Consider the following 14886-nt stretch of genomic DNA (forward strand, 5'->3'; position numbering starts at 1 on the left):
AAGGAAAAACAAAAGCATGTCCACGTCAATGTTGGCGCACGTCTCTATTGTCTATCGTAGCGGTTCGTGCCAAGCACTATCCTTCAACGCCCACTGTACAGCGGCCTTGACATCATCTACGATGGCCGTTGGTTCCCAAGTTGGCCGACGCCCGTCTTGGTCTCTATATACGCCCGTGCGAGTCAACAGACTGAGCCACTCGATGCCGTGAGGCGAGTCGTAGTCGTTGGCGCCCCGAATGTCACTTTCGGGATTATCTCCGACCATGTATACCTTTCTTAACCTTGTTGATTGCTGCTTCCCGAACATGCTTTCCCGATGCCGCATCAATTGCTTCTCGGCGAACTCGTACGTCTCTCTGTACGGCTTGCCAATGACCTTCCTGTACAGCTCCGGCGTGGACTTGTGGTCCTTGTGGTACGTCACCGCGCGCCAGAGACCTTCCAACGACGCCTGGAACCCGCCCTGCCCGAGCCGCGAGAGGTGATAGTCCGCCGCCCAGAGCAGGTCGGCGTTGGAGAAGTAGAGCGTCGGCTGCCCGTCCTGCAGATACCCGCTGTTGGGCAGCGACGTGTCGCCGTTCTTGCGGGAATACGTGCCCAAGTAACCCTCGTGAGACAGCATCACGTCGAGGATGACCTGCATGTCGAGCCCCCAGTCGCGGGGGTCATTGTAGACGAAGACGGCGTCGATCTTGAGACTCTCGTCGAGCGATGCCGGGTTGATCGGTTTGGGTATTGGCCGCGCAAACGTCGCGTAGTAGTCGCGCTGGAAGGGCTTGCTGAACGGCCAGATCTCCGGATGCGCCGCGTAGATGTCCCCCGGCGTGACGACGTTGGTGAAGCCGTACCGTTCGGCGACGTCCCTGCAGCGCCCGTACTCGCCGCCCACGACCAGGATGCATTTGTCGCGCAGGCTGTTCTCGCCGCCGTGGATCAGCTCGGCAAAGGGCGTGTGCGACTGCACAAAGTTGGACTCGTGCAGCGGCACGGCGAGCTTGGATGAGAGGTCTGCCACGCGTTCCGACTCGTGCCGCCCGCCGCCGTTGGTGAGCAGCATGAAGGGGATGTCATTTTGCTGGAGGAATTGGAGCGACGTGGACGCGTGGGGGATGGGCTTTGCGCTGCGCACGAGCACGCCGTCTATGCTGCGTATCGGTCACAGTTAGATCTCGCTTCTCTTGCTGCTGCTATTGTGGGGAGGTACGCGGACTCACTCAAAGGCGAACGCAAAGTCGGGGACTCGCTGCTTTCTGGTGTTGCTCGAGATGCTGCGCGTGGGCTGCAGCTGCCATCGTGGTGTCGACGACACGCTTGGGCGAGTCAAGGACCTCACGATGAGGTCCAAGCTACGCACGCGCATTGTCAATCGTGCTCATCGTCATCCCAAGCTCGGAGTTGCTCTAGACCGAACCTCGCTGGCAGTTGCAGGCGGACACTACTGTGCGACCGCGGCACTCGGCAGCCACGGGCGGTTTATCGGTTACTTGGTGGGGAAGCTGCTTAGTGTATCGTGGTAAGCTCGAGCGAAGGTGTGAAACAGTACGGAGTATGAGCAAAGATGGCAAACATGTGGCGCCAATTGTGACTGATACCACACCACCACTACCACTGTACACGAGCCGGGCCGGATGGCACGTTTTATTTGATTACGACTACGGAGGCCAGGAAGGTCACGGCTGGGCTTTTTTTTTAAAGTTCGACGCGGCTGCTGCTGGCTGTGCATGGCCGTGGCACAGTGGACACTGAGCAGTTAAGAGTATACTGAAGCTTTCGCGGTGTTCCCGAGAGACGTGCTGGGACGTTGCATTGTAAAAGCTCGGCTTATGTGTGTATCCAACGCATTAACACGATCCTGCTGGGATCGATTTTTGATGCGGATACACAGCGGTACGAGGTAAGACGTGCTCGAACGTTGTGGTTTGCATGTCTTCTGTTGGATAGAGGTGTTGCGTAAGTAGGAATAGGGCATGGTAATCTGGAGAGACAGTGAACCACCCGTCCCATAAAGCGGCGTCGCAAACATGGATGTGGAAGTAGGCATCCTTATGTGCGCAGAACCTGTATTGCCCCGTGTTGGCTCGTCATGTTTGTTAAGCCAGTCGTCTCCACCATTTTCAGAACATGAGCGAAGCAACATTTCCTCAGCCATGGGTCGCTTTTCAAGCCAGGCCAGAATACGCGATGGCCATCAATGGTCAGTGATCCAGGCCAGCGACACTGAAGTGATGCCTGAAACGAACCGAACCAAGTGCTCTTCCATATGATCAAGCATCGCTTTGGCACTGGCGTCTGTGCCGAGCAAGGTTGTCCTTCAAGGGGCCTTGGAGTAGACTTGTGCTTCCAGCTGGTAGCGAGGTACTGTAGGTGTGGGAGGAACGCAGTTAGGAATTTTCATCACCGCCCCCTGCTGCAATGGCAATGCATGCAACATCAGGCATTGCACGCTATTCGTATATGTGGGAATGGTACCTCGTACTAACTGTGTCGTGCGCTGCAACAATGTGGGATGATACGTCACAGGCAAATTCTAAATGTGTGAGGCCGAACTCATACCGCGCAGAGGTTTCGATGTTGTGGTTTGACAGGCACGACTGTAACCTATCGCTTCGCCGAAACCCCTCCACTGATATGGAAACATTCATGCAGGGGGAAGCCAGTCACGAAGGGTTATTCTTGTCTCCAGGGGCCTCGACACTTCGGTTGAGCAAGACCATCGGGCAGGGCAACATTGACCCATGTTGCAGCGGCATCACCGCCTCAATGCCGGAGCCTCTTCGGACATCGCGCTCTGCAACCGTAAGGCCAACTGATACAGTACACTGTGCTGGGCAGGGGCGCCTCGCGTGTCTCTGGCCGGAGAGCCTCAAAAGTCAATGGCGAGCCACATATCAGGCGCGATTCATCACGAGCAGAAGCCATGCCGAAGAGCATACACTCGGACGTACCGGAACAAAAAAAGCACGCGGCGGGAGCCACAGCCGGAACGTTGGGTAGGTGGCGCCCAAGCGAGGTAAAGTCAAAATGAATCTGCTGTGAGAGACGAGTGAGTCTGAACGGGTACAGCTTGATTGGCTATGAGCAGGGTTACAATAACGGTTCCCGTGCGAAAGGCAAGACATTCTCGCCGCACTAAGCGCTCGCTAAGCCGTTTGAGGGCATCGTGGTGGTTAACTTGCTCTCAGCCAACCCGGCATCCACACCTTATCCTAGTTTCAACGTCCAGGAACAATTAACCGCCACGCTCCACACCATTACTCACGCCCAATTACTTACTGTACGAACAACATGCCATATCCGGCTCCTCTTCAGATGTTCGCTTGTGACTAACCCGCATTACCCTACGGCCATCGACCTGTGAGCGATTAACGATGCGGCCGCTTGACCCCGTCGGCCCAACCGAAGATCCACTGCCTACGTACTTGGTCGAGTACCATCAACAGACTGCCCCAGCACACGACATCAGGAGATGGCTCGTTTACATGACTAACTGCTTACAGCTTCGAACAGTGTGACTGTAATGGGAAATCGAGATTTCTGGTAAGCTTTGCTCATCCGTCGTTTATCGTGTCTATCTCGGTAATCATCTAATCATCCTGTGAAGATCCTGTAGAAGACGAAAACAATGCTCGATCCGTGAATCGACAGAGAGCAAGTATGATGATCCTGCAACGAGGTACCAGGGTACTCGAGGGTAGCGTGCAGCTAGGAATTGGCCCCTCCTGTGTACACAGTTTGCACAGTTTAGCGCCTTTTAACCTGAAGCACCTCCCAGCCATTCGTCAGAGGCACCATACACAGTATGGCAAACCGGCGAAAAGTGGCTACCTATACCCGCGTCTGTCCTGACGCGAAAATTGTGCCCAGTGCGACATGGGTGACCTTGTGTTCCAGCCTCCCCTGCTGCCCACCAGCCTTATGGGTACCGTGCCATGTCATGCGCTGAATGTGAACAATTGTCGCTCAACACCGGAGCAGCATGGCCACAGTGCTGTTCCCCATTGTTGCTATTCTTTGACTGATCTTGGCAATGCTGCCTGGCTGTGACCAATTCACCGGTTGTCTCGCCGCTCGGGCGCTGAGTGAGCTCTGAGGTCGACGACTCCACGTTCACCTGTGAGCCCCAACAACCTCTCACATGTTGTATGGGTTCCTCGACGTGGGTCACGGCAGCGCGTTCCTGGGTCCCTCAGCATCTTCAGCCAACGACGCAAACTCTGTTTGCCACGATGGGTAGTGCTTGTGCAGACCAAGAGCAAGATCCTATGCGAGTACAATGCTTACCATGTCTCATTGACCTCTCCACCTATGGGACTCTGTGACGACAAAAAGGCCGTGTCGATCCCAGTATCGCCGAATCGAGATTTTATCGTCACGATCTTCTGGACAGAGGCTCAGCTCGGTCCCAGCATGTGGCCATCGGGATCTCCTGTCTGAGTGGAAGACCTTTGGAGTGTGAGGTAGGCTGACCATTGTTGGGGGTTTCTCGACTCTTCGTTGCGATCCTTCTCTGCATACTATCCTTATACATCCCAGTTCCTGCACCACTTCGCCTTCGCGGACCTCCTCGCTACTTGCGGTCACAGACATTCGCTTTCAAGATTCCTGCCGTTTTAAATCAGTCCTTCGTTTTCGGTCTACACTATGTGGTTCTATACTCTCGTTTCTAGCGTGTTTCTATTCCTCTCGAGTTGCGGGGCACTCAGATATGATCCGGCATTCGCCCAGTACAACCTCAATCAGAATCAGACAGCAATAGACCCGCTGGACTATTGGGGGGAGTGGACGGGCCATCAATATCATCCCTCGCCGTCCAACTGGCGATTTCCCTTTTATACACTCTTCCTCGACCGGTTTGTGAATGGTGACCCCTCCAACGACAACGCCAACGGCACAGCATACGAGCATGATCTCAACTCAAATCAGATGCGCCATGGAGGCGATCTCCAAGGCCTTGTCGACACGCTGGACTATCTACATGGCATGGGAGTCAAGGTATGTCGATGCGTGCTTCCTCTCACAAATGTTGAGCTAATCGGCGCAGGGTATCTATATCGCCGGATCTCCTTTCATCAACAGTCCCTGGGGTTACGACCAGTACTCACCGCTGGACCTCTCTGTCCTCGACGAACACTTTGGCGACATCGACATGTGGCGTTCTGCGGTAGAAGAAATTCACGCCCGCGGCATGTACGTGATCCTGGACAATACGTTCGCCACGCTGGGAGACCTCATCGGCTTCGAAGGCTACCTCAATACCACTACACCCTTCACGTTAAAGGAACATCGCGTCCAGTGGAAGTCATCTCGAGAATACCACGACTTCCACATAGGGAACAACTACAACAAGACATGTCAATATCCGAAGTTCTGGTTGGAGACGGGATACCCTGTTGGCGAGGATGTCACAAGTCAAATGGTGGGCTGCTATGACAGCGACTTCGACCAGTACGGCGACACTGAAGCCTTCGGTGTGTTTCCAGATTGGCGCCGTGAGCTGTCAAAGTTTGCCTCAGTCCAAGATCGTCTGCGAGAATGGCACGAGCCCGTTCGTCAGAAGCTCGAGAACCTCTACTGCATGATGATAGCTCAACTCGACATTGATGGATACCGATATGACAAAGCTACACAGTCAACAGTGGACGCTATGGGCTACATGAACGATGCTATGCGCAAGTGTGCCAGACGATACGGAAAAGACAACTTCTTCATCCCCGGTGAAATCACTGGTGGGAACGTTTTCGGCTCGATCTTCCTTGGCCGCGGAAGACAGCCGGATATGACCCCTGAAAATCTGACAGTGGCTGCTACAATGACAGATCAGTCTCCTGAAAAGTATTTCTTGAGAGGCCAACAGCACGGTGCTCTGGATGCTGCCGCCTTCCACTATACAGTCTACCGCACCTTGACTCGCTTCCTGGGTATGGACGGAAATCTCGAGGCAGGATACGATGCCCCACGGAATTTTGTGGACATGTGGAACAATTTTCTACTCACGAACGACTTCGTCAACCCCAACACCGGAAAGGTAGATCCACGGCACATGTACGGAGTGACGAACCAGGATGTGTTCCGGTGGCCAGCCATCACCAACGGCGTAGAGCGCCAACTGCTGGGTCATTTCATCACCGCCATCCACATGCCTGGCGCGCCATTGCTTCTCTGGGGAGAGGAGCAAGCGTTCTACATCCTGGATAACACCGCCTCGAACTACATTTTTGGTCGGCAAGCGATGTCCTCTGCTACCGCCTGGCAGACTCACGGCTGCTACCACCTCTCCTCTACGCAGTTCTTCGAAATGCCACTGAATGCCTCCCGTCGCGGTTGTGAGGACGAGACTGTCAGCTACGACCACCGTGATCCAGCACACCCTGTCCGCAACATCATTCACCACATGAATCAGCTTCGGGAACAATATCCTGTGCTTCAGGACGGGTTCTTCCTGCAGCAGTTGTCGAACCAGACTGAAGAGATCGTATACCCGGGCTCAGGGAACGTCAGCACTGAAACTGGCATGTGGTCTGTCATGCGATCTGGTTTCCCTGGCGTTCAAGACCTTGGCGAGACGGGCGCCGGAGATCTTCCAGTGTGGCTCCTCTACTCCAACACCAATGCATCGACTACCTATACGTTCGACTGCAACGACAATGCTACAGCTCTAAACACAACCAGCCTAATCTCTCCATACGATGCCGGCACTGTGGTCAAGAACTTGTTCTATCCCTACGACGAGCATACCCTCTCCGATAGCGTCCACCGCCTGGGAATCAATGGGTCGACGAATCCAAACGGGTGCCTCAGCAGTCTAGATATGGCGGCCTACGACTTTCGAGCTTATGTTCCGAAGGATCAATGGGTAGGCCCGAAGCCTATGGTTACTAAATTCAGTCCTGGACATGATGCACGGCTGGAGTCAACAGTCAGCGCGGATGGCAAGGAGTCAATCAATGTCGAGTTACAGTTCTCCGTCGAGATGGATTGCAATAGCGTTACGAACAGCATTACGTTTAACTCGACCACTGAATCAGCGGGCACCCCTTCCATCGACCGAAGCAGTGTCAAATGTACGAGCCTGGACAGTCCACAAACACCTGGCTACGTCGGAGCCATCTCGTCCACCTGGTCATGGTCCGCAAAGCTGGATAATGTGGCGAACGGCATTCACTCCATCTCGGTTCGCAACGCATCCTCCCAAGCGGGTGAGGTCACCAACGCCATCGATCGCTTTTTGTTCCGCATCGGGCAGAGTGGCAACCCGATGGTGTTCACAGGATCCGCCAACTATTCCTCGAATCTCCTCAGCAAAAGCGATAACAGGTCCTTGATCGTCTCGCATAACGCCGCAGGTGCAGACAAATGGCGCTATTCCACAAATTGGGGCTCTAGCTTCTCGGACTGGATGCCGTACCGTGGCGGAAAGACGCAAATCGAGAGTCAAGCGTGGTCCGGAACAAAGCTGCAATCCTGGAAGGGCGATCATGTGCGTGTGGAATACTTCAGCCGGCTGGCGGGCAGCAGCGATCATGTCCAGGAAGGTGATGTTGGCTTCAGCACCCCTCGGCGCTTTCCTCATCTTTTCCTGAACGGCCCTTACAACCAGTATGGGTACGACGCAGGCCTCAGTAACGAGATGAAGCTGACCGACAACTCTACATGGGATCACCATTTCATGACCGAGTGGAGTCTGGCCGGGACGCTCGCACAAATCAATGTCTGGGGTCTCAACCCAGACGGCAAGCCTGACCAGACAATGGTGATGGGCGATGCGGATGGTGACTCGATCCTTGACCGTCTTCCGCCGTCTTCGCTGTCTTCAGTCGTCCTCAACATCACCCAGCCTCCTCCCAAGCCCTACCTCGGTTGGCGGCTTGTGATAAATGATGGCAGCTTGCGGTTCGAACTGCGCCCATCGGGTAACATGTGGCCGCAGTTGATTCTGTATATCCTTCTCTGGATTGTCCCGATTATCACGGCGAGCTTCGGCGTATGGTCCTTCATGCAGTCCTTCTATCAAATCAAGTTCAACGAAGTCGGCATATCGGAAAAGAAGAGCTTCATTCCCGCAGTCTTCAAGAGAACATCCAAGAAGCTGCCTGACGAGGAGGACTCGTCCCGCGTTCTGACCAAGTTCTCGCGGAAGCCAAAGTTTCTGCAACCAACTGGTGCTCTCCTCGATCAGCAGAAACGGCGGACCGTCTTGATCGCAACTATGGAGTATGATATCGAAGACTGGGCTATCAAGATCAAGATTGGCGGCCTTGGTGTCATGGCACAACTGATGGGTAAGAATCTCGGTCATCAAGATCTGATCTGGGTCGTGCCCTGTGTTGGCGGTGTTGACTACCCGGAAGACCAAAAGGCGGATCCTATGACGGTAACAGTCCTCGGCAAACCATACGAAGTGCAAGTCCAGTACCATGTCCTGCGCAATATCACCTACGTTTTGCTTGATTCGCCTGTCTTCCGGCAGCAAACCAAGGCTGAGCCATACCCACCTCGCATGGACGACCTTTCCTCCGCCATCTATTATTCGGCCTGGAATCAGTGTATCGCGCAGGCTCTGAATCGCTTTCCCGTCGACCTCTACCACATTAACGACTACCACGGCTCTGTGGCTCCTCTGTACCTGCTGCCCAGGACGATCCCGGCCTGCCTGTCTCTCCACAATGCCGAATTTCAGGGCTTGTGGCCAATGCGCACGAATCAGGAGCGCGACGAGGTCTGTTCGGTCTTCAATCTGCCTTCTGAAATTGTGGCCAAGTATGTGCAATTCGGCGAAGTGTTCAACCTACTCCATGCCGGTGCATCCTACTTGAGGGTCCACCAGCGCGGCTTCGGTGCGGTGGGTGTCTCCAAGAAGTATGGGAAGCGATCATACGCCCGGTATCCGATCTTCTGGGGGCTGAAGAAGGTTGGCAAATTGCCCAATCCGGACCCGTCAGATACAGGCGAATGGGACAAGAAGCTGCCTAAAGAGTCTGACATCCGCATCGACCCCGAGTTCGAAGCTGCAAGACCTGAACTCAAGCGTCAAGCGCAGGAATGGGCCGGCCTCGAACAGAACCCCCAGGCGGAGCTGTTCGTCTTCGTCGGACGCTGGTCAATGCAGAAGGGCGTAGACCTGATTGCGGACGTCTTCCCGTCAGTTCTCGAGTCGAATCCAAACGTGCAACTCATCACCATTGGGCCTGTCATCGACTTGTACGGCAAGTTTGCGGCAATGAAACTCGATCGCATGATGAAGCTGTATCCCGGGAGAGTATTCTCAAAGCCTGTCTTCACAGCGCTTCCCCCGTTTATCTTCTCTGGTGCAGAGTTCGCCCTCATTCCGTCACGAGACGAACCTTTCGGCCTTGTCGCTGTCGAGTTTGGTCGTAAGGGCGCCCTTGGCGTCGGTGCAAGGGTCGGCGGGCTTGGTCAAATGCCAGGATGGTGGTATACGGTGGAATCCATGACCACCGCCCATCTGATACATCAGTTCAAACAGGCTATTCACGAAGCCCTCAGCTCCAGCACGGAAATACGTGCGCTCATGAGAGCGCGGTCTGCTAAGCAACGGTTCCCTGTCGCCCAATGGGTTGAGGACCTGGAAATCCTACAGTCGACAGCAATTCGTATCCATGACAAGATCGAAGCCACACAGCGCCATACTGCTGCAGGGGACCTGATCGGCACCACCGCATGGAACACTCCCATTGCTTCGGGCGCCGCCACACCCTCGGGCTTCCGGACTCCCACCTTCGGCCACTCCAGAATGTCGAGCTATGCAGCAATTCAATCCCTGACTAGCCGCCTCAAGAATATTGGACACAGCAGAGAACTGAGCCAAGCTACTACTCAGCGTCCAAATTCTAGCCACTCGCATGCTCCCTCCGGTCTGTCACGTTCCGCGTCCCTTGGATCTCGCAGAGGCCCGGGACACGTCGATGTTCAAGATGAGCACGACGGCGACGAGCCACGGACTCCCAGCTTTCTGCCGCCTATTCCGGACATTGCGGGAGACGACACTGGATTGAGGACAGGCTCAACTCAGAATCCCAACGAGTACTCGGACAACGAAGATGAAGATCTGGACACCGATTTTGACGACGACGAAGCCGTTGCTATGCCCAAACCGACCAACCCGCGATACGAGAGGATCCCCCTTAATGATGACCCGCCTCGGACGCCGCCGTCCAGCAATTTTGGGCCAAGAAGCAGGGCAGGGCTGGAGCTGATACCACTCCAAAGCACACCCCACAGCAGAAGAAACTCATTGGATCAGCCTAGACCAGAGTCGGGTCTTCTCGTCCCGCCGCCGGTCTTGACGGACAACAACCGTGTCTCGAGTAGTCTTTCCCTGCTTTCCATGAACTCGATTGTGGGGGAGAAGACGGATTTCAAGCTGCAACAGGTCGACCCCTTCTTCACAGACAGCAACGGCGAGTTTGCCCGAGCTTTTGAGAAGAGGCTGGCAGACCTCACTGGTCACAACTCCGAGAGTACAACCTGTATCGAGGAGTTCCTTGTCAAATCCGAGAAACAATGGTTCAACACGTTCCGTGATGCCAAGCTGGGAAGGCACGCCGCCAACGCTTCGGCTCGTAACAGCATGCACATCAGCCGCGAGTCGCGCCCAACCTCAGCCGCGCCGTCTATATACGGAGCAGACACGGATCCCGACTCCCATCACGATCCAAACAATCTGGCTGATGAATTCCTGCTGGGTGAGAACTACAAGCCACCCACTGGGCTGAGAAAGTGGATGCAATTGCGAGTTGGTGACTGGCCTGTCTACGCCTTCTTCATGGGCTTCGGACAGATCATTGCAGCCAACTCGTATCAGATCACGCTGTTGACAGGAGAGGTTGGCCAGACGGCATCGAAACTGTACTCGATTGCGTCCATCTATCTCGGGACATCCATCTGCTGGTGGGTCTTCTTCAGACGCTTCCAATCTAGGCTCTGCCTCTCCCTGCCATTCTTCTTCTATGGTCTGGCTTTTCTCCTGATCGGCGCAGCACATTACGGTTCTTCCATCAGCAGCCGAGGCTGGATCCAGAATGTCGGAACAGGCATGTATGCAGTAGCCTCTTCCTCGGGTTCGATCTTCTTCGCCTTGAACTTCGGCGACGAGGGCGGTGCCCAAGTCAAGGCCTGGGTCTTCCGAGCCTGCATGATCCAAGGCACCCAGCAGATCTACGTCGTCGCCCTCTGGTACTGGGGCGCATACCTCAACAAACGCACCGTCACCCAACTGGTCAGCACGCCCAACCCCATCACCGACACGTGGAAGATCACTGCCATCACACTGCCCATCGCATTCTTGCTGTGGGCCATCGGTCTGTTCATGTGGTTCGGGCTGCCAAGCTACTACCGCCAAGCACCGGGCAAGATGCCCAGCTTCTACAAGTCCCTGACGCGGCGAAAGATCGTGCTCTGGTTTTTTGTCACGGTCATTATCCAAAACTTCTTCCTTTCTGCACCCTACGGCCGGAACTGGTCGTTCCTCTGGAGCAGCTCGCACGCCAAGACCTGGCAAATTGTGTTACTTGTCGCATTGTTCTTCATCGGTGTCTGGGCAGGAGCTTTGTGGCTGTTCGCCACGCTGTCCAAGTCGCACAGCTGGATTTTACCGCTCTTTGCCATCGGACTCGGTGCACCGCGATGGGCCCAGATCTGGTGGGGAACGAGCAATATCGGCCTATACCTGCCCTGGGCCGGCGGATACACGGCTTCTGCGCTGGCGTCGCGCGCACTGTGGCTCTGGCTCGGCACTTTGGACGCCATCCAAGGCGTCGGACTGGGCATGATCCTCCTGGCGACGCTCACGAGGGTGCACGTCGCGTTCACACTCATCACGGCCCAAGTCCTCGGCTCGGTGGCTACGATTGTCGCGCGAGCTTGCGCGCCCAACAAGATCGGTCCCGGCCCCATCAGCCCGGACATCAGTGGCGGCGTGTCGAGTGTCTGGCAAGCCTGGTTCTGGATCGGGCTGATCTTCAACCTGGCCATCTGTGCCGGTTATTTCAAGGTACGTCGGCAGCGGCTGCTCTTTTATACCCGTGAATGCGCAAGAGCGATACTAATGATCTTTATAGTTCTATCGAAGCGAACAGCTGAGCAAGCCGTGATTTGTGGCAACCTACGAGGCGGCGTTCTGCTCTCGAGTGGTGTCTGTACAATATGTAGCTTATGACCATAGACCGATGCACGGAGGGGATGAATAGACGGAATGGATTGGGAGGTTTTAATGAATGACATAGAAATGACTGATATTGTACCACGGACTTACGGCGGGATTCGGGATATCTGTAACTGTGCATGTACATACGTGTGTACAGGGGCACGGAGCGCGTATGAATAGAGCCTTTTGTACGACATATTTGGATATGTGCATACCGATGTGGCCGATATGCGCACAAGTTTAGAAGTAGAGTATGTATCGATATTGATGTTCGTGTTGATATAATGTGATGTAATACAAGGTGATATTCCAGACCAGGCATCCAAGATAGTAGACTGTGCTTGATATGCACGGGGTATGGGTACGGGTACATGTAGTATTCGTCAGTCTATGTACGAGCCCGACTCGACTCGACACGAGATTTCGGGCTAGGCGTCACCAGGGCCAAGACGAGTGAAGCTGGTGGGATCGTTATATCCCGTATGGCTTCACGGCAAAGGCATGCAGGTAGTTAGGTAGGTAGGTAGGTAGATGTCCGTCAGCTCTTTCGCTCATTACTGTACTTTGCTTTCACACATTATCATATGATGTCGTATAAGTAATCGTACATTCATAATCATCACGCCCAAGCCATGCCACGCGGCTATCCTACGAAACGCGCTGCTTCTTGAAGACGTTCCCGTTCCCATTTCCGCCCTTCAAGCCATTCCCATTCGTTTCGCGCTGTCGTTTGCGCTCGAGCTCTTCCTTCATGATGCGCTCGGCCTCGCTCATGGGTCTTTGCGCGGATGGCGGGACGGGCTGTTTCTTCGCGCCATTCAGAGGATTGTTCTTCTTGGACGCTGCGGCGAAGACGTTCTTGGGCTTGCTTGTCGTGGGGCCGAAGGACACTGATATGGATGGTTGTACTTGTTTCGCTCCCGACGGAGGTTGTGTTGACGGAGTAGCAGTGTCTGTGGTGTCGGGAGGTGTGCTGGCTGATGAGGCTCGAGTTGGTGAAGGTGCTGTATCTTCGCCTTTTTGCTGCTCCTTGTCCTTCTCAGAAGGCGAATCATCACCTTTGTCCGAGAGAGGGGGCGTTGGCGACGCAGCCGGGCCGACTCCAGGGGTCACCTTTTTCGCTCCAAAGTTGAGGACGATCTTCTCTCCATGTTTTCGCTTGATGCCGTGGCTTTCGCCTTCAATCTGTGCTTCGTCGTTGGGGGGCATGTCGTCCTCCGCGTCATCTTCATCTTCAGCCCGACTCTGCCCCTTGGCTCTGCGGATCTGTTCCTGGATCATCCGCTGCTCGCGCTCCTCGTCACCCCTGTCTTGTCTCTCCTTTTTCCGTATGGCTTCCTGCCGCCGCAGCGCTTCGGGGCTATTGTCGATCCAGCTAATCATCAGGGCGCTCGCGCCGCCGCGGGCTTCGTTCTTCTCGTCCTCATCCACCCGGCATATGCCTTCCCTGCCTAGATACTTGGCAAACTCGGTCAGACTGTTCCACCTGGTGGCGTTCATGTGGATGTGTTCCTTGTTCGAGATGTACTCTTGGTAGAAGTGGTTGACGTTGACCTTTTTCTCACCGTGGCCCGTCCGCAGTAGTTGGATGAAGTCCTTGAGAAATTGGTTGGAGAAGTCGCGGATCGCTTTGCGGGGGTCTTCGCCGATGAGCTGCATTTGTCGAACATGCGATTCGGACGCGACGTGGCATTTGAAGCCGTTCTCGTCGCGCATTTGGCGCTGGCATGCTTGACAGTACCATCGCAACCGCTGGAGGCCTTTGGCCTTCATCTGGTTGGCGATGTACTTGGTCGATCCTACCTCGGCGCGCGGCATGATTGCGGTGTGAGGTAGGGGAGGAAAGGGTCAGATCGAAAGTTGAAGTGGTAGGTTTGTTGCAGAGCTGGTGGAGGTAGGAGTGAGTGCTGGGTAGGTGCAAGTTCAAGTGGCGTCAAATGTCAGAGAGAACGAGGCCAAGCACGTGACTGCCATGCTTTCCACGTGACTCTGAGCCAACCTGGGACCTCACGTTCGAGTACTTCCCCTTTCATGACGTTCATCAGCAGCGCTATTATCAAGGCTTGTGCTAACTCCATGCTGACAATGCCGCTTATGCTACGGCATGGGTAGTTCAGCAACGATGGATTCCGTACATGTGCGCCGATACCTACCCCGGTTCGAGGATCAATAATGTGTACAGACTCTGAGGACTAGGTCGAGGACTTTAAGAAGCGTAGCTTGTGGTGGATGAGAATGAGAACGAAAACGAGAATATCAACATTCCACAAGCTGCTCAGTGTTTGGCGAAGTAGATGCGTATGATGTTTGAGCTTGACGAAATCTGTTCTCGCTTGCTTCGGGTCGTCGGTAGATGCGCAAGTCGCAGCAATACTACGAATGCCTTGCCTTACTTCATCGCTGCACCCTGTACCAGCTCTGGCTACCGTGACAACATCTAAAGATCCGAAACACATTGTCGAGTACGAGCACTTGAGGCGTGGCGTGCTTCACGGCAAGAAACTTCTGGTGCGGGAAGTCATCGACACGCAACCCATCATTGAGACTGTCGAGATAGATGGAGCAAGTTTGTACTGGGCGATGAACGGCCTTCTTGTAGAGGACAAAATGTGCGTTAATTATTGATAGTCCAATACCGTGTACTGTGTAGGCAGCACGCACGAATGAGTCAGCGAGAAATCCAAAACACCACAATTCATGTTCTAGGTGGAAGTGCCTATT

At 54.6% G+C, this 14886-nt stretch overlaps 3 protein-coding genes across 3 annotated transcripts; 1 reads left to right on the forward strand and 2 right to left on the reverse strand.

The window, feature by feature from the left end:
- Nucleotides 1-51: 51 nt before the first annotated feature.
- On the reverse strand, nucleotides 52-1362 carry A1O7_03015 (HAD-superfamily subfamily IIA hydrolase; the record flags this gene model as incomplete). The annotated part of the gene is made up of 2 exons (XM_007757041.1): nucleotides 52-1147; nucleotides 1217-1362. 2 exons carry the CDS (start codon nucleotides 1360-1362, stop codon nucleotides 52-54), a joined length of 1242 nt encoding a protein of 413 aa, XP_007755231.1.
- A 3281-nt stretch (nucleotides 1363-4643) lies between these two features.
- A1O7_03016 (alpha-1,3-glucan synthase) lies at nucleotides 4644-12112 on the forward strand (the record flags this gene model as incomplete). Its single annotated transcript, XM_007757042.1, has 3 exons — nucleotides 4644-4994; nucleotides 5044-12012; nucleotides 12080-12112. 3 exons carry the CDS (start codon nucleotides 4644-4646, stop codon nucleotides 12110-12112), a joined length of 7353 nt encoding a protein of 2450 aa, XP_007755232.1.
- A 701-nt stretch (nucleotides 12113-12813) lies between these two features.
- On the reverse strand, nucleotides 12814-13983 carry A1O7_03017 (uncharacterized protein; the record flags this gene model as incomplete). The annotated part of the gene is made up of 1 exon (XM_007757043.1): nucleotides 12814-13983. The coding sequence occupies one exon, from the start codon at nucleotides 13981-13983 to the stop codon at nucleotides 12814-12816; it is 1170 nt and encodes a 389-aa protein (XP_007755233.1).
- Nucleotides 13984-14886: the final 903 nt, after the last annotated feature.

The sequence above is a fragment of the Cladophialophora yegresii genome, assembly GCF_000585515.1.
Source record: "Cladophialophora yegresii CBS 114405 chromosome Unknown aczIN-supercont1.2, whole genome shotgun sequence".
NCBI lineage: Eukaryota > Fungi > Ascomycota > Eurotiomycetes > Chaetothyriales > Herpotrichiellaceae > Cladophialophora > Cladophialophora yegresii.